The sequence below is a fragment of the Pleurodeles waltl genome, chromosome 3_1, assembly GCF_031143425.1.
Source record: "Pleurodeles waltl isolate 20211129_DDA chromosome 3_1, aPleWal1.hap1.20221129, whole genome shotgun sequence".
Classification (NCBI taxonomy): domain Eukaryota; kingdom Metazoa; phylum Chordata; class Amphibia; order Caudata; family Salamandridae; genus Pleurodeles; species Pleurodeles waltl.
The window spans coordinates 491,998,255-492,016,818 of record NC_090440.1 but is presented as its reverse complement, the minus strand read 5'-3'; the positions used below and the strand labels follow the sequence as shown (position 1 = coordinate 492,016,818).

General features: G+C 49.2%; 1 protein-coding gene across 2 annotated transcripts in view; it reads right to left on the bottom strand.

The window, feature by feature from the left end:
* Positions 1 to 18,564, bottom strand: part of MCTP2 (multiple C2 and transmembrane domain containing 2) — an 896,516-nt gene that overhangs the window by 142,429 nt on the left and 735,523 nt on the right. For both annotated transcript variants that reach the window (XM_069222757.1, XM_069222756.1), the window contains one exon: positions 327 to 368. In XM_069222757.1, coding sequence (XP_069078858.1) covers positions 327 to 368 — 42 coding nt within the window. The remainder of the gene's footprint in view (positions 1 to 326; positions 369 to 18,564) is intronic.

Below are 18,564 nucleotides of genomic sequence, written 5' to 3'. Positions count from 1 at the left end.
ATCTCTGCCTCAAAATATCATGATGTAACGAACCATCCATGAATATTGTAATCATACATATATTTAAGGTCATTTTTTTCTTTAGTAGAGTAAGCAATTTATGGAGCACCGCATATTGTATGAGTTGTCACTTTACTTAGGGTAGAAAGCACACCTATATTGTAATGACTATAACCGACCAAGCTTCACTTTATTCTTATTTGGCAGCTTGGAAATATGATTATTAACTCATTGAATATTGTTTACCTTCACTTCTAATGACAGAGTGAGAACAATGTTTTCAAAAGTGAAAGGGCCTATAAAATGTGACAATTTTCAGCACATACCTTATCATCATCATCGTCATCATCACCTATATCCAAACTCTCCTAGAAAACAAATAAACAAGCTGTATTATTTTCAATGGGAAAAATTACTTTCAAGATTACCAACATTTATTAGGTCTTCTAGATGTCAATAGGCTACATTATTGAAACAAAATAAATCCACACTCTTTATTTTAGTTGAAGGAAAGTTCTGCAAATACGAACCAGTACTTAACAGTACTGCACAAATGACTAGCTCTATAACTGAATGGTAATGGAAGCAGCTTCGTCACACAGTATGAATAAAATGGGCTTATTAATGAACTATCTGCTTTAGTTTAGTCAGTAGATAAAGTTTGTAATGCACGTGTGATACTTCAAGACTAACATGTCAATCATTAATTCAAGGTTCGCTGCTACAAGGTACAATATTTCCATTCAGTGACACATTATCACATCTTCAGTATGTTTAGGTTAATGAAAATACAGTTGATTGTTGTGATTTTTTAAAACATTGTAAATGTCTGGCTAATTAATACACAGATTGTGATAAGATGTGGAATTTCAGCGCACTCCTCTTTCATCTCAGAGCACACTGGCATCTTACTGAGCCTATGCCAATCCAAGAACTGGGGCTAAACTAAACCAGTTTATAGGCTAAAACCCACCAAGAGATGGGCTACTCTACACAGTGACAAGGACAGGTACATTATACCAGCTAGAATAAACAGAAGTAAAGGTGTGTAACATTCCTGCAATTTTCTATTGTATAACTACGCAACATTTTGGAAAATTACATGAAATTATGTGAAATGCAAAACTGGAATTTAGGGCCAGATGTATCAAGAATGCATTTTGCGAATCGGAAATAGCGATTTTTAAGAAATCGCTATTTCTGATTTGCAAAATGCAATGTATCACATTTGCGATTCGGTAATAGCGATTTCTTAAAAATCGCAAATGCTATTACCGAATCGCAAATTGCGATACAGCCCCCATTCGCATCTATGGGCCTGTCGGCCCATATTTGCAAATATTTTGCATGTCCCGAATTGCGAATTCCTAACTGGAATTCGCAATTTTGGGAAATGCAAAGTCCAGGGTGCTGGGGGCCTAGGGCCCCCTCTGCTGCACCCCAAAACATTTTTTTACAACATGTAAGGTGCACACATGCCAAAAGGGCATGTGCGCTTTACATGTAAATTTTAAAAATGCATTTTAAATGCATTTTTTAAATTTGCACATGGTTACCACCAAGTTTAACTTGGTGGTAATAGCGATTACTTAATGCCCAATTCGTATTAAGGAATTGCTTCTTACATGTGCTTTAGAAATCGCAAATAAGGAATCCTTATTTGCGATTTCTTATTTAGAGGGTCGTAATTTGGGACTCTCTAAACAGGGTCGCTATTTTAAGGAATCGCTATTTTAGGGATTCCTTAAAATTGCATTCAGAATGCCTTTGATACATTCTGAAATGGCTTTTTGCATTTGCAAACGGGCATTCGCACCGTTTGTGAATGCAAAAAGCTTTGATACATCTGGCCCTTAGTTCTATAATTTAGTGTGAAATGTATCCTTCCGTCCAATTTGGATTCTAGGATGCATTTCATTCTAAAAATAATAGTGCAAAAATACTTCACGTTCCATGAACAGGATCTTCCTTGCTTGGTTTGGTCACATTATTCTCTAGCATCCGCTATAGAATTTGCATCGGAACAGACTAGAAATTATAAAATCTGGCAATTTTTAATAACAAGTACTTCGCAAACTGCCAGAAATTACAGGAAATTATGCCTTTTCAAAGAAAACTTCACCCAGCCTTAAACAAAACCAATCACGAAGGGAGGGCAACTCGCATCACAAAATGGGATAAAGCTAAACAAAGAAATGCAGTTACGCTTTGTTAAGATGTGGGGCTCAGTGTCACCGAAACATGGGGATCTGCAAAATCTAGGGCCAAGCATCAAAATTTGGGGATAAACTACGTCATGAAACATGTTCAAGCAACATCAAAATGTGGGGCTAACTGACATTGAGATGTGTAGACAAGCTACGTAAATAGTTCAACAGAAAGAGGTGCAGCTAAGCAACAATATATTAGAATGGAATAGAATAATCCCATACTTCCACGTTACTCTGCTAAATGTTAATACTTTTCAATGCATCTCATCTCATACTGTCCTTTCAATCCAATCTTTTGTTCATTTTTGTGTGTACGGTGTGGTCCCTCTGTTCCACCACTTTCCATGTTCTTCTGGCTTATCCACCTCTTGTTGAAAGGCATTTTCACTTTTTTGTCCATTATTCTCTTTGCCTACGTTCTCTTTTATAAATGTTCCTCCTCCAGCTTGTGACCTTTTTTCTCCAAATATTTTTCGTGTCTACCTCTGTCATATTTGCGTGAACAACTTCTGTTATGCGTGAATGTGTGTGTGTAGATTGTTTTGTGCTCAAATATTTCTCGTGAGCTTCTGGACATGTTTAAGACTCCTCCAAATCCGTCCGAATAAGTGTGATGTCAGTTTTATTTTTTAAAGCTCATCTCATGTTTTTTGTGTGACTCCCATGGCACCTTATTGTTCTTTGTTTGTTCCCTTTTCTTTGCTTAACACCTTTGCCTGCGCCTTTCATTGCGAGGTGTTGATTTTCGCACTTGCCTGTCAATGTAACCGTTAGTTTATGAAGTGTTATTTACGAAAGATGCTATTCCTAATAATACCACTACACAAAGTAACAGAGACATTTAGTTGGAACTAAGTTACAAAAAGAAGTGGTGATAAGCAACAAAAGTAGGTGAGGCTAGCCAACAAAAAGCAGTGGTGTTATGCTCCCAAACGCTGCCCGGCTACACATAACAAAAATTGTGTCATCAAACAAAACAAGCAGTGGCTAAGCCAATTGGGCTCGCCTATGCAAGAGTTATAGTCTTTGCCAATGTGCTGTAGCCACGCTGTTCACCAGCTTGGCTGGTGTTCAGCATGACTAAAGGTTAGTGGAATGGAGTTTTGTAGAGTGGAATGGTGAAGAGTGTACCAGAATGTTGTAGGCTGGAGTGGCAGAGAGTGTCATGTATTGGGATGGCCTAATGTGGAGCCCCATAGAGAGGCATACAGTGGAGTGACAGAGTAGAGTGGACTGGTAAAGTGCACTGGCATCTACATTTTGCATGTATAGTGGTGTAAAGTGCAGTGGCATTGATTTCTGTGGTGAACAATGCAGCTTCATATAATGCAGTGCATGGATTAGTACGTAATGGCAAAGAGCGGAGTGACACAAAGTAGAGTGGCATAATGTGCAGTGGCGTAGAGTGCAGTGGCATAGAATACAGTGGCGTAAAGTGGTGCAGAGTGGAGTGGCATAGAGCTGAGTGATGCAGAGATGGAGGGTAGAAGCGCAGAGTACAGTGCAGTGGTGTAGAGTGCAGAGTAGAGTTGAGTGGCATAGAGTGGTTCAGAGTGGAATATAGTGCCTTAAAGTGCAGTTGCATAGATGTGGAGTAGTGCAGGAAAGAGTGGTGTAGAAATCAGTGGCAGAGAGTGCAATGTTGAGTAGAGTGTCAGAGTGCAGTGGTGCAGAGTGGAGTAGAGGGCGTGGAGAGCAGTGTCACAGAGTAGAGTGATGCAGAGTAGAGTGTAGTGGTGTAGAGTGCAGCAACAGAGAGCAGCTGTGTAGAGTGTACTGTCGTAGAGTGCAGTGGAGTAGAGTGCAGCATTGTAGAGTGGTGTAGAGTACAGTGGCATAGAGTTGAGTTGTGCAGAGTAGATTGATGTGGCCTAGACTGGAGTGGAGAAGAATGCACTGGCAGAGAGTAGAGTGGTACAGGGTAGAGTGGAGCGGTTTTGAGAGCAGTGGCATAGAGTGGAGTGGTGCAGAGTGCAGTGCAGTGGAGTGGTGTAAAGTGCAGTGGTGCAGAGTAGAGTGGAGTAGTGCAGAGTAGAATGGAGTGGCCTAGAGTGGAGTATTTGTGGTGTGGTAAAACACTGCCATTACAGACAACATATTTTAAATTGAAATGACCATTATGTTTGCACAAACCTAAATTTTTTCTAATAAAACTATACAGTACACAGACAAAAATGTCTGGAAATTGCATCCCCTAGCTTAATGATTTGTTTTGATCATATTAAAGTGTCGGTTTCCAACACACTTCAGAAATAACAAAAAAACATGCTTCATTTGCGTTCATAATTATGATATTTTCTGAAATACTTACACAGTTCATTTAAACATTCTTGTGTGCTAGAAAAAAACTCTTTCCTACCTCCAGTATTCAGCAACATTGTCACATAAATCCTCTCACTTTGAAGTCAGAGAAAGAACAATAAACGAACACCCTTGAAAGACAGCGCCTGACATTTGACCTCGGTCTTTGAATGCACAGCAAATGTGACAAAAAAAGAACAAGATTTAAGGTCCTGATAACAGAAAACAAATTTATGGACGGATACGAAAAAAACAGTTTAGGCAACGGGAGGGACCAACTGAAACTGGACAGCGTAAAGCGGTTAAAGCCAGCAAATGGAAAGCCAGAAAGTTGGATTTACAAACCAAAAAGTCAATAGCAATCAACGAGTGGCATGCATTCCTAGGTCAATATTCTAAAAGTCCCCAAGATGTCTTTAACAAAATAGACAGCTGTGCCGTCTGGAAGGCTGCGACCTAATGAGGCTGAGCTAAGCAACGGCGAAATGAGGGATTAAACAACAGTCAGATTGGGGGCAAAGTAAAGCCACAACATCAAGAATTAAAACTTCAGTTTACATTTGTTGAATCTGGAGACAGAGGTGTTTATGGGGACTGATTTGGGGGGACACAGCTAGAAGAGATGGTATTGCTGGGTTGTTAAGGTTTATAATATCCCGAAACCAAGATCAGTATTTTTGGATTTACCCATAGCTTTTGCTGTGAGCTGAAACTTGTAGGAAGGGAACTGGGGAATGGTCCGATGAACCCTCAATGAATCCAGCCTTCAGGGATGATTAGGCACACATTTGAGATTACGAGTTTGAGCATTCAAACTCTAGTAGGAGTGGGCTGAGTGGGGTGATGGATGAGATCACAGGAACAGAGCACTAAGTAGAACATATTTGTTTAACTATCATTGCAGTCCCCTCAAGGTAAATTGAAATCATGTAAAATATGTTAGAAATTTAGAAGGAATAAATTGATTACTAATGTGCGTCGTACATATGTCAGTATATTTCAAAATGTCACCCAGAGGATGACAGATGAGATTGGGCCTAATCAGCGGTAATTGTAGCTGTTTGTTCTCACCAATCTGACAACAGAAGAAGGCGTAGGTATTGGTGCCAACTGACTAACATTGAACTTGCTGAAAATTACACCTAATCTTCTGCTAGTCTATTTTCCAGGTCATAATGCAGAATAGAGTGGGCAGGAGGAAGCTGGAAGACCATGACATTGTGAGAAGTGTCTTTAAGCCAAACCTCTGTAAGAAAAAGAACATCTAGTTTTTAACTTGTAAAAGGGTCATGAACTCTGAGTCTATGTTTCACTGCAGATCTACAGTAATATAGTAAGCAATGGGGAGCGGTGCGGGCAGGGGATGTAATTGAATTTGGGAGATTACTATAGTTAACTCTCGCTTGCAAGGGAATATACCTATAGTCTATATAGAGGTCTATAGACAGAGCCTGCCGTAATGGTGGCAGTAGCTACATAGTCCCTGCTACAGAGCTCATCAGTGGAGTCTATTTCAGAAAACAGCAAAGAGAGAGGCAAGGAGTGGGTACTGTAAACTTCAAGAAGGGTAGGTACATATCCTAATTGGAAAAGGAGCGGCTCGGTTGGTAAGGACGAGGTCCCAGGTTGTCTCTCAGCATGGTACACATGGCATCGTGACTGGCTGGACAGGCTGTCTGACTGGGGGAGCAAAAGACGACTTGAGCTTGGGAGAGAGAGTTGTGCCACGTTCATGACAGCTAAGCGTTCACTGCTTTCAAGAACAGGGTAGAAGAAAGCAGGATTTTGAGGATTTTCATGCCTTGCTGCTGCTGGTGTCCGGAAGGACAGAGTTATGATTCAAAGGTGCAGCTGAGGTGGTAAAAAAAAAAAAAAAAGAGACCCAACTTTGAAGACATGGGTGCTAGATTTGGGAACATACTGGGAGGAGTTTATTTTGGAGCAGGAAGAGACAAAACATTTGAGAGAGTAGAGGTATAGAGAAGAGGGCTTGGTTGAGAGGGATCCAACTAAGAGGACTCTATTAGAAAGTGGGTAAGAATAATATATAGCAGTTGGTTACAGACAGTGGAGGTTACCTGTGTCATCAATAGAAGGGGAGAGACAGATGTGCGCATAGGGTGAGTTGATCTGAAGAATAAGACAGGTAGGGTGGAGAGTGGCAGGGGAAAGTCAACAACTTTTATGAGTTGTTAATCGACGATAAAGGAAGAGGCTGAGAAGTAGATAACAGAATATGGAAATGAAAGGGTGTGGGGGAGAGACAGCGTGAAGAGAGAAAGAAGGCCATGATAGTAGCGAGAAGGGGGGAGGGTAGGGATGAATGTCAGTGGGCTGGGGTTTGATCATGATTTCAACTGACAACACAATGGGGGTCATTCTGACCCTGGCGGTCGGTGATAAAGCGGCGGCCAACCCGCCAACAGGCTGGCGGTCCAAAAAATGGAATTCTGACCCTGGCGGGAACCGCCAACAGAGCCCGCCACTTTAACACTCCGACCGCCACGGCGGGACACACAAACAGCGCGGCGGTCACGCCAACAGGCAGGCGGCAGACAATGTACCGCCCACCCTATCACAACTCACCAACCCGCCACCTTTTCCGGGGCGGGAGCACCGCCGATAAAAACACGGCGGAAACAGACTACAAACGGGAAAACGCTCACCTCTATACACTCCACGAGGACGGAGGACAGCATGGAGCCCGAATTGAACATCCTACCTGCTCTCGTCTACCTGCTCATCTACCACAAGTACGAACTCCGGCGCAGACGACAACGGTGAGTACCGCACCTACGACACAGGGGAGGGGGGGAGGAGGAAGGGTTACGGGCACACACATATGCATTACACCCACCCCCCAACTATCTACACACCAATGCAGAGCACCAAGTCAAAGTGACCCCACCCAAACCCCCCGGAATAACAAAAAGATATAATTAAAGTGAGAAACTAAATTTATGTAAAAAATAGGTTCATTGAAGTCATGGTAAAATAGGAAAATGAAACAAAAAAATCCAAGTGTAAACATTGCGTAACCGATAAATAGAGGCAATAAGTCCAGCACAGTCACTGAAATTGCAAATGTCCGTGGGCCAAAGTGTATCAACACATGGGCAAAGCCCACACAGGAGACCTGAGTCAGTTGGAGAGAACACTGCAGGGGCATCAGATGATAAAACTACAGGCACCTCAGGGGGAAGGGAAGGAGGGGCACCACAGCCACATGAGTCCACGACGCCAGATCCAAGAAGGGGCCACCATGCCCACTGTTCAATCCTGGGGAGTGCAAAGCCTCAGTCTCTCAAGTCTCTACAGTGGGTGGCTTGCCCACTGTCATATCCTGGGGAGTGCAAAGCCACAGTCTCTCAAGTCTCACAAGTGGGTGGCTTGCCCACTGTCATATCCTGGGGAGTGCAAAGCCACAGTCTCTCAAGTCTCTACAGTGGGTGGCTTGCCCACTGTCATATCCTGGGGAGTGCAAAGCCACAGTCCATCAAGTGGATAACAGTCTCCACAGGCAATGGAGGAGGCAGGGTGGCCCGAGTGCTGCGTGAACATTAGCACAACACAGAACCGGCACTGTCATTGGGCCAGCGGTGCAATTGGGGCCCAGCGGAGCGGTGCTTGACAGGAAGGGGCCCAGCGGAGCGGTGCTTGAGATGAAGTGCCCAGCGGAGCGGTGCTTGAGACGGCGGGGCCCAGCGGAGCGGTGCTTGAGATGAAGGGCCCAGCGGAGCAGTGCTTGACAGGAAGGGCCCAGCGGAGCGGTGCTTGACAGGAGGGGCCCAGCGGAGCGGTGCTTGAGATGAAGGGTCCAGCGGAGCGGTGCTTGAGATGAAGGGCCCAGCGGAGCAGTGCTTGACAGGAAGGGCCCAGCGGAGCGGTGCTTGACAGGAAGGGGCCCAGCGGAGCGGTGCTTGAGATGAAGGGCCCAGCGGAGCGGTGCTTGAGACGGCGGGGCCCAGCAGAGCGGTGCTTGACAGGAAGGGCCCAGCGGAGCGGTGCTTGAGACGGCGGGGCCCAGCGGAGCGGTGCTTGAGATGAAGAGCCCAGCGGAGCGGTGCTTGAGACGGCGGGGCCCAGCAGAGCGGTGCTTGAGACGGCGGGGCCCAGCAGAGCGGTGCTTGACAGGAAGGGCCCAGCGGAGCGGTGCTTGAGACGGCGGGGCCCAGCGGAGCGGTGCTTGAGATGAAGGGCCCAGCGGAGCGGTGCTTGAGACGGCGGGGCCCAGCGGAGCGGTGCTTGACAGGAAGAGCCCAGCGGAGCGGTGCTTGAGAGGGCGGGGCCCAGCGGAGCGGTGCTTGAGAGGAAGGGCCCAGCGGAGCGGTGCTTGAGACGGCGGGGCCCAGCGGAGCGGTGCTTGACAGGAAGGGCCCAGCGGAGCGGTGCTTGAGACGGCGGGGCCCAGCGGAGCAGTGCTTGACAGGAAGGGCCCAGCGGAGCGGTGCTTGAGACGGCGGGGCCCAGCGGAGCGGTGCTTGAGATGAAGGGCCCCTGTTCAGCGGTGCTCCTCCCGGCGGTGCCCTGTTCAGCGGTGCCTTTCTGCACGGCGGGGCCCTGTTCAGGGGTGCCTTTCTGGACGGCGGGGCCCTGTTCAGGGGTGCCTTTCTGCACGGCGGGGCCCTGTTCAGCGGTGCCTTTCTGGATGGCGGGGCCCTGTTCAGCAGTGCCTGTCTGCACGGCGGGGCCCTGTTCAGCGGTGCCTGTCTGCACGGCGGGGCCCTGTTCAGCGGTGCCTTTCTGGACGGCGGGGCCCTGTTCAGCGGTGCCTTTCTGCACGGCGGGGCCCTTTTCAGCGGTGCCTTTCTGGACGGCGGGCCCTGTTCAGCGGTGCCTTTCTGCACGGCGGGCCCTGTTCAGCGGTGCTTGTTCTGTAAGTCAAGGGAGTCAGACCTGGCCACGACTCCCTGCTCAGTCGCCCTCCGACCGTGCAGTTGCTGGACCCTTCTGTGACGGTGTGCTGGGCCCTTGGGTGTCCTCCCTCACACCCGGGATGGGGCTTGTGGGGCCCTCCTGGTCCGCGCTCCTGCTGGCTGACTTCTCCGCCCTGCTGCCCTTGCCCTCCTTCGATGTGGCTCTCTGGCCCTTGCCTCCCCTGGATGTTGTGGCAGGTGAAGTGGCAGAACTTTGGTCCTTGGGGGCAGCCGTGTCAGTCGTCCCGCGGCGGCCCCTTACTTTACGGGTCCTCTTTCCAGGGGGGGGGGGCTGGCTGTCCCCTTGCTGCTGACCGATGTATCACTGCTGGCAAAGGGGGGACTCCAAAATCCATGCACTACGGTGACCCTTGAAGCCGGGCTGGTGGTGGCTGAGGCGCTCTTGGGACTCTTAGCAGATGGAGGGGGGGGGGTCAGGTGAGGGAAAGAGGTCAAGAGTGGAGAGGTAAAGTTTTTTAGGACCAGGGTAAAGGGCAGGTGTAGTGGTTATGGGAGTGGAGGAAGAGGAGGTGGTTGTAGGAGAGTCAGGTGTGCTGTCCTTGGGTGAAGGTGCATGGGCTGGAGGCTGTCGTGAGGTGGTTGGCTGTTGGGTGGGTGGCTGCCTGCGTTTGTGTGTCTTGGAAGAGGGGGTGACAGACACAGTGGGAGAGGACACAGGGGACGTGTAAATGGCAGTGGGGTGGTGACTGCACATGTGTGGACTGTACTGGAGGGTGTGCTGGTGATGGAAGTACTGGCTGTTGGTGGTGTGCATGCAGGTGTGAGTAGAGACGTCACAGGGAGGGAGGAGGGAGACGAGGAGGTGGGGGACACAGAGGTGGTAGTGGCTGTTGGCATGTCTGCATCTGGGTGTTGCTTGGGTGAATGTCTGTGTGATCTGTGGTGCTTATGTCTGGATGAGCTGCCCTTGGGTGTTGAGGTGTGTGCAGGCTGGTCTGATGGTGTGGGTGGGATAGGCAGAGGAACAGGAGACAGAGACAGGCTGGAGGCAGTTAGAAGAGGGAGGCTGGAAACAGGGACAATGGCTGCCGTCAGTGCTGAGGCCAGAGCATTGAACGATCGTTGATGGGCAGCCTGACCCGAATGAATGCCCTCCAGGTATGCATTGCTACGATGCACCTCCCTCTCTACCCCCTGGATGGCATTCAAAAGGGTAGACTGCCCAACAATGATGGTCTGTAGGAGGTCAATGACCTCCTCACTGAGGGCAGCAGGGGTAACAGGGGCAGGGCCTGAGGTGCCTGGGGCGAAGGAGACGCCCGCCTTCTTGGGCGAGCGGGCACGGAGCGAAGGCTGAGGGGCTGCTGGGAGGGCGGAGCTGGTGCGCGGGGTGGCGGCTGTACCTGTAGAGGCGGGGGGCACGGATGTTGCCGCCACCGCTAGGGAGCTCCCATCCGAGGACGTGTCGGTGTCGCTGGTGTCACCACGGCTCCCCGTTGTGAAGCTCCCCTCGCCCTCCGTATCACTGGTGGCCTCGGTGTCTGTGCCATGGCCCACCGGGGCCTTGTGAGTTGCAGCTCCCTCGTGCTCCGGTGCCAATTCTCCTCCGCCTGATGATGCTAATGCACACATGCACAAAAAGATAAAGAAAAAGGGTGGGGGGAGACATAAAAACAGGTTGAGTGCATGCATTGTCAACACCGTTGGCGGAGAGGACAGACACAGGAGCCTCATGCACTAAGCCGCGCAATCGGGGTACACTACTCAGTACTTGTGAATAGGCCAACAGGTCTAGGGACAACAAACGCGCACATGGGTGATGCAGGACCATGGATAGCTGTACTTGTCACCCTACAGAGGTGGGGGGCGGGGCACAGGGACATGGCTAAAGGAGAGGACTACACTACAGAAAGCGCCCTGGCCTAATGTCACCCACAGCCCTCTTCCCCCACCCAGGCACCTCCACTGCGCGTAAAGATAGCTGAATGTGCTGGTACTCACCCCCTTGTGTCTGCTGTGATGTCCTCACGCGCCCATCCAAATCGGGGTAGGCCACCGCCAGGATCCGGGACATCAGGGGGGTCAGGGTACGACTGGCACCCCTCCTAGGTTGGGAGGCCATCCCCAGCAGTGACTCGGCGGTCTTCCTGGTCCCGCGGCGGATGTCCTCCCACCTCTTGCGGCAGTGGGTGCCTCGTCTGTTGTGGACCCCCAGGTTCCGGACTTCCTTGGCGATGGCACGCCAAATGTCGACTTTCTGATGGGCGCTGACCTATTTGACATGTACAGGGTGGAAATTGAAATATCATCAATTTTCCGCATGATAGATGCGATTGGCCCCCCCCTCCCCAACCTTGCCATGTGGCACATGCTCTCATCTGTCGTGCCTTGCACTCGTCATTGTCTCCCCACCCCACCATCTTACATCCACCATACACAACCCAGGCATAGCCCATTCAATGTGCACACAGTGTACTTACCTGTTGGTCTGGAGGACCGTAGAGTCGCGCATACTGGGGCAGGACCCCATCCCCAAGTTTCTCCAACTCTTCTGTAGTGAAGGCAGGGGCCCTTTCCCCAGTCGCAGCAGCCATTGTATCTCCCAGACCGAGGTCACAGCAGCACTTGCAGTATAGGTCCTCTCCTGTGGATGATCAGGTCTCGAGTGATTAACCAGATAGAAAATGGCGGTCACACCCGCGGCGGTGCGTACCGCCGCGGTGCGTTCCGCGACCGCCGGCGCAGCTAGTCATTGGCTCGTGAAACCCATAGGGTTCGGTGTTAACCAATGCGGCTTTGCGCCGCGGTCTTCGACCGCCACGGTGTGTCACGCCAGCGCATTGACCTCACATCCCACTGTCACACTTCTCAGGTCAGGCAGCCGCCATTTCAAGGGCCCACATGGCCTGATTTCTACTGCGTCACACAGGCCTAGGCCTTGCATTGCCACTCATACAAGCCATTCAATGCATTGAGAATCGTGTACTGTGCAAGCTGTAGTTACGTACCTGTGGGTTGCTTGACTCTGTGCTCCATGTTGTCCTTCCTAGGCACCGTCCGCTGGGACTTGCGAGGAGAAGGATGAATCCTCCCGTGTACCGACCGCTGGTGGACCTGTCGACAATGGAGGAACGTCATATAATACTTCGATACCGACTTGACCGAGCCACTATACATGAACTGTGTGCCCAGCTGGAGCCAGCACTGATGTCCCCCATCCGCCAACCCACAGGAATCCCTTATGTGATGGAACAGCTACAGAGACACCGTGTGTGGCTAATAGGTGACTCTGGTTACCCCAACCTGCCGTGGCTACTGACTCCAGTGAGGAATCCCCGGACCAGGGCAGAGGAACGGTACAATGAGGCCCATCGCCGATCTAGGAGGATCATAGAAAGGACCTTCGGCCTCCTGAAGGCCAGGTTTAGGTGCCTGCATATGACACGGGGATCCCTAATGTACTCACCCAAGAAAGTGTGCCAGATCATCGTGGCCTGCTGTATGCTTCACAATCCTGCATTGCGACGCCAGGTGCCTTTTCTGCAGGAGGATGGTCCAGATGGTGGTGTTGTAGCAGCTGTGGAGCCTGTGGAGAGTGAAGAGGAGGAAGACGACGGGGACGACACGGACAACAGGGACACAGTCATACAACAGTATTTTCAGTAGCACCCAGGTAAGATTCCCCCATGCCATTTTACATTTACTTCTGGCCTCCTGCATCTCTACTTTCTGTGTTTCCCCCCAGTTCCTTTCAACTGAATTGTGACTTTCCCTTGCCTTTTCAGAGCTGTATGACCCACTGCGTGACTTCTGGTTTGTTCGCCCATGGAGTAAAGCACATTGACATTGGTATGTTGTCATCACAATGTAACTGAACAATTTTGAACCGTTAAGTGTAATACATTTGTTAAGAATACAAGCAGACTCCTGAGTGTTTTAAGTGCAATTAGTGATTTATTTAAAGTGCTACATATAGGTCCATGATAGTAAAACGGTGATGGGTGGGGGTGGAGTGATGTCCATGGCAGAGTCCAGTTCTCGGTCGCACAGGTGCATTGTCCATATGCCTGTGGAAGGATGGAGCAGGGGCAGTTCAAGGTTGGACAGGGTGACGATGTGGGACAGTGGAATGACATCCGGGGGGATCTTAGGCTGGCGGGGGTCTTGGCATCCTACTCTGTCTTCCTTTGAGATCTCAGGTTCCTCTTGCGGGATGGTTGATCTTCAGCAGGAGGTGGGGTTCTGGTGGCCCGTCGTTGTGTGGGGGCCTCCTGTCCACTTGCGCCGGCGGAGGTGGTAGGCTGTTCCTGGTACGGGCTGGTGACAGGGGCCCTTTGGGGTGCCACATGGTCCCGCAATGTGGTGACTATTAGGTTCAGGGCCAGGACAATGTTCCTGAGCTCCTCTCTGTACCCCATGTACCGTTCCTCCTGCTGTGCCTGGATCTCCTGGAACCTGGCCAGTACCGTCGCCATCGTCTCCTGGGAGCGGTGGTATGCTCCCATGATGGTGGTGAGGGCCTCTTGGAGAGTCGGTTCCCTGGGCCTGTCCTCCCCCCCCTGTCGCACTGCAGCCCTCCCAGTTGCCCTGTTTCCCCGGGCCTCTGTCCCCTGGACGGTGTGCCCACTACCACTGCCCCCAGGTCCCTGTTGTTGTTGGGTCAGCCTGGGTGCCCTGTAGTGGCGGACACACCGCTGATTGACCTGTCCTGGAGACAGAGGCATGGGCCCGCTGGGTGGGAGCTGTGCTGATATTCCCAGAGGGGGTTAGGTCTGCTGTGGCCTGTGTCTGTGTGTGGGGAACCGACTGTCCAGAGGTCCCCGATGGTCCGGGCTGGTCGTCAGGTTCTAGGTCGACAGAGCTGCTGTCCTCACTGAGGGCCTGTTCTGGGGGTGGGATGGACATATCTGGACCCTCCTGGCCGGTGTGTTGGCGTTCGGGCCCTGCAGGGGTGAAAGAGTATGGTTATTGCTTCTGTGTGTTCCATGGCGTGCGATTTGTGGGTGCCCTTGTCCCCCAGTGCTGGCATTCCCTTGTGGCAGGAGTTGTGAGGGTGGTTTGTGGGGGGGATGGGTATGTGCAGTGGTCATGCATAGGTGATGGGTGTCCATGGTTTGTGTTGGCATTCAGGGTTTGTTTTTGGGTTGGGTGGGTTGTGCTGGTGAGACATTGGCAGGGAGGATGTGTGCTGGTGGGTTGGGGGTGAGGGTGGGGTGTGGGTTGGCATGCTGGTGGTTGGGGGGGGGAGTAGTTGAGACTAGACTTACCAGAGTCCATTCCTCCGCCTACTCCAGCGAGGCCCGCAGGATGCAGGATGTTTAAGACCTCTTGCTCCCATGCTGTGAATTCGGGAGGAGTGGGTGGTGGTCCACCGCCAGTCTTCTGCACAGCGATGTTGTGTCTTGAGACCATCGACCGTACCTTCCCCCGTAGGTCGTTCCAGCGCTTTCTGATGTCTTCCCGGTTTCTGGGATGCTGTCCCACAGCGTTGACCCTGTAGACGATCCTCTGCCATAGCTCCGCCTTCCTGGCTATTGTGTTGCACCTGTGTGCTGAAGAGCTGGGGCTCTACCCTTATAATTTCCTCCACCATGACCCTGAGTTCTTGGTCCGAAAACCTGGGGTGTCTTTGGGGTGCCATGGGGTGGTGTGAATGAGGTGTGGGTGGTGTTTGTGGTGATGTGAGTGGTGGTGTGTGGTGATGTGTGCGTAGATGTGGTGTGGTTGATGATGTTGGGTTCCTGTGTGTGTTGGGGTTTTCGATTGCTGTGCTCTCTCTCTCTCTCTATCGCCTTCTCTCCGATTTCCAACTAGTGGGGGTTTGTGGGTGATGTGGGTGTGTGTTTTATAGTTGCTTGGATGTGTGGGGGTGGTGTTTGTATGTGTATCAGGTGTGTGTATTTCAAATTGTCCAATGTGGCTGTGTTTTGGAGCTGGGTGTGTATTTTGACCGCGGCGGTGTGTACCGCCAATGGAATACCGCGGTTGAATGACCGCCACGTGGATTCGTGGGTCGTAATGGCATGGGCGTGTTTGTGTTGGCGTGGCGGTGGAGGTTTGGTCAGCTCCAGTTTATCGGTGCCCGCTGATGAGGCGGCCTTCCGTGGATGTCGGGTTTTTGGCGGCTTGGCAGTTGTGGGTCAGAATGACCGTGGCGGTTTACCGCGGCCGCGGCGGTAGAATGGCGGTCTTCTGACCGGCGGTAAGAACCTTTTACCGCCGAGGTCAGAATGACCCCCAATGTCTGGACTGTCCTTCCTGTTGCTGTAGATAGAGATAAAAAGCTCACCACTGAAGTTGTGGGAGGTAGAGATTGTCATTTTGCGGCCATGGAAATCACCTTTACACCATATAAGTTAAAATCCTTGGTGAAAATGTTGGCTCAGAGTATTGTGCTGAGCGTAGACGATAGGGTCAGTTTTAGGTTTCCCCTTCCAATCACACTGGTATTGGTCGGCACTAAGTGGTTGAGGGTACTCTTGCATGACCGTGTTTTTCAAGCCATCAGCCATAAGGGAGAATAGATGGATTTTGAATATTAAATGAGGAAGGTAATTCCCCACGTGAGATGGCTTGCAAATTTCTATTATAAATCCGTAATGTAAATGACATAGCTAAAGCTTTACCGATGTGTTACAGAACTGACTAGCCAGAAACATATCATTTGGTGGCTTCTTATATCCGGACCGGTTGGATTATGAGCAGGTTTGTGAGAAACTGTTAACCTGATGGAGTTCCCCATTACTACATCAATTTGATCCATTTATTCAGACTTTTACTTTGTTTATTGCCTTTGAACTTCACTATTATCATTATTTTCACATTTTATTGACGAGGTCTATTAGATTTTCAGTTTTAAGACTGCATACATTTTAGACATGTAATCTTAAAAAATATAACAATTTTTCTTCTACTTGTTATTTACTAACTTTGTTGTGAATTGAAATAATTTTTTGGTTAACTGTGCTATGATTTGTTCCTCCTTTTAGCCTTATTTGATAACATTGTTAAGGCTTTTGCAGAAAACAATGAATACATAAATAAATATTGAATGCGTTTGTACACCCTTGTACAGTATTTCTGAAGCAGAAGTAGGTAGGGACAGAGCCATCATTTTGGAGAAAGAGGGAGTGTGAGCTAAATGTGAAAACCTTAAGTTAACTATTGGGAGGGAGGCAGATGCTTAGAAACGAAGGAGGATACCAGCTTATTGACAGTGGTAGAAGTGATAACAGCGCTGAGTGTGGCCCAAGTATGACGTGAAAGAGCAGACTATGCACAGGAAAGTCAGATCGCATCTAAAATCCATAAACAGGCTACACGGGCAACAGTAACAAATTATTAAGGTAATTTAACGGTATAATAACCAAGGAGCACTGACAGTAGAGACAGTAGGTCACTGAAGAAAGGGCATGTAAACAGAGCTGTGAACACAAGGGCAGGAGAAGGCCTAATGATGGGAATTAAAGTAGTTCTTCCTATATTTTGCTGCTGTGGTATGGTTCATATTGGTGATAATAACAAATGTTAATTTAGCCACATAAATTTGGAGCGATCTCAGCCTCTCTTTCAATGTCTGACAAGGGCAAATACCTTGGGATTATTTAACTCTGCGTTAAGTGGCCATGTACCTCTTTTTACTACTACCGCCCAACAATTAAAATGGCAACCCTATGAGATCCCTATAAAAATGTGAGGAAGATGGCAGTCTTCAAGCTAATAGCAATATGCAGCCTAGAGTTTTTCCTCAAAGCCTACTCAGTCAGGTATGAATGAAGGGATGAAGTGTTTACTTAGGGCCTATCAGGCAAGCAGGCGTAGTATTTATTTTAAGTTGATAGTGGAAAGAGCATTTCAAAACCCCCTCTCCCTGGGCATAAACTGGGGAGTCCTATGAAATAATTCAAACAAAGAGGAGAACTGCTGTAAAATCAAGAAGAGCTGGGATCACCTGCACCTCATCGGCAACAACTGCAAGGGAATAAATCACAACATGCCTGAATGGAATCATGTTAGCAAACCATCTTGCATGCTATCTGTTGTCCTCCCAACTTATATAGGCAAAATGGATTGTACACTTTACTATCTGGCTTACCTGGCTTACCTGGGTTGACTGCAGTAAAGACACCTGCACACTACATGTCACAATCCCTTCTTGAGGTTCACCAACACAGTTGGTGTCTTGTTGAATATTCCTCAGGTTGTGGGAGCTCTATATGCTCAATGCCCATTATATTGCTTCTCACCACTTCAGTGTTTGCCTGCCCAATCTAGCGGCCTACTGCGAACCTGTCCCACTGGTGATGCCCCTCTATGCCAGTGGCCCATGTGAAGCACAAACTCGTGGACCCCAACCATGGCCAGACACCTACACTGGCATTTCAAGACTAAACTGCATGTAGCCTGCAAGCACATCTCTGGAAAGAAATATACAGACCACTTCTGAAAATTGTGTTGGCATTACTGCCTTCAGTCGAGCGAATGGGTGAGTGAGCACAGGAATGTCACACGGTGCCATGATGTCGATCAATGCAGTGCTGACCACCAAGCACCTACATATAAGGCAGTATACTTCCGACCGCAAACATTGCCATGACCCTCAATCATGTAGTATTATCCCCTGCTTGAAGCTATTCTAGTCTTAGGCCTTGAGGGCATCTGTGTTAGCTGGATGCTAACAGACTGTTTGTCCAGCCAAGGAGCCTCCGGTCAGCGGGACCATATGCGTCCTTCATCGAAGTCTCAGGGCCATGGCTATTTCCGGTACAGAGTACTAAGTTGATGGCTCAGAGAGAGTGCTTCACTGGAAAAAAAGGGTTTACCATAAAGGATAGAATTCCGAATGGTTTTTATGGTCGTCTGAACAGAAATAAGAATGTGAAATGGATTCCTACCCTTAGCTCACTTCATTGCAAGGACGACAACGTCTGCAGAGTGAACAAATATGAAGGGTAGTTTCCTTCAAGGGTAAGGAAACAAAACCTTTCTCGGTTGGCCTAATGACAATCTCTCATTAACCAATACAGTAAAAAGAAAAGGTGTTTTAACAACTGGGTAGAGTAGGTGTGCAAAAATTAAGGTTTAAAAGTCAAGTTAAGTTAATCGCGAGTCTGTATACTGCCGGAAATAACACAGATTTTCTCTAGTCTATTTGCGATCCTCTTCGTCAAAGGACG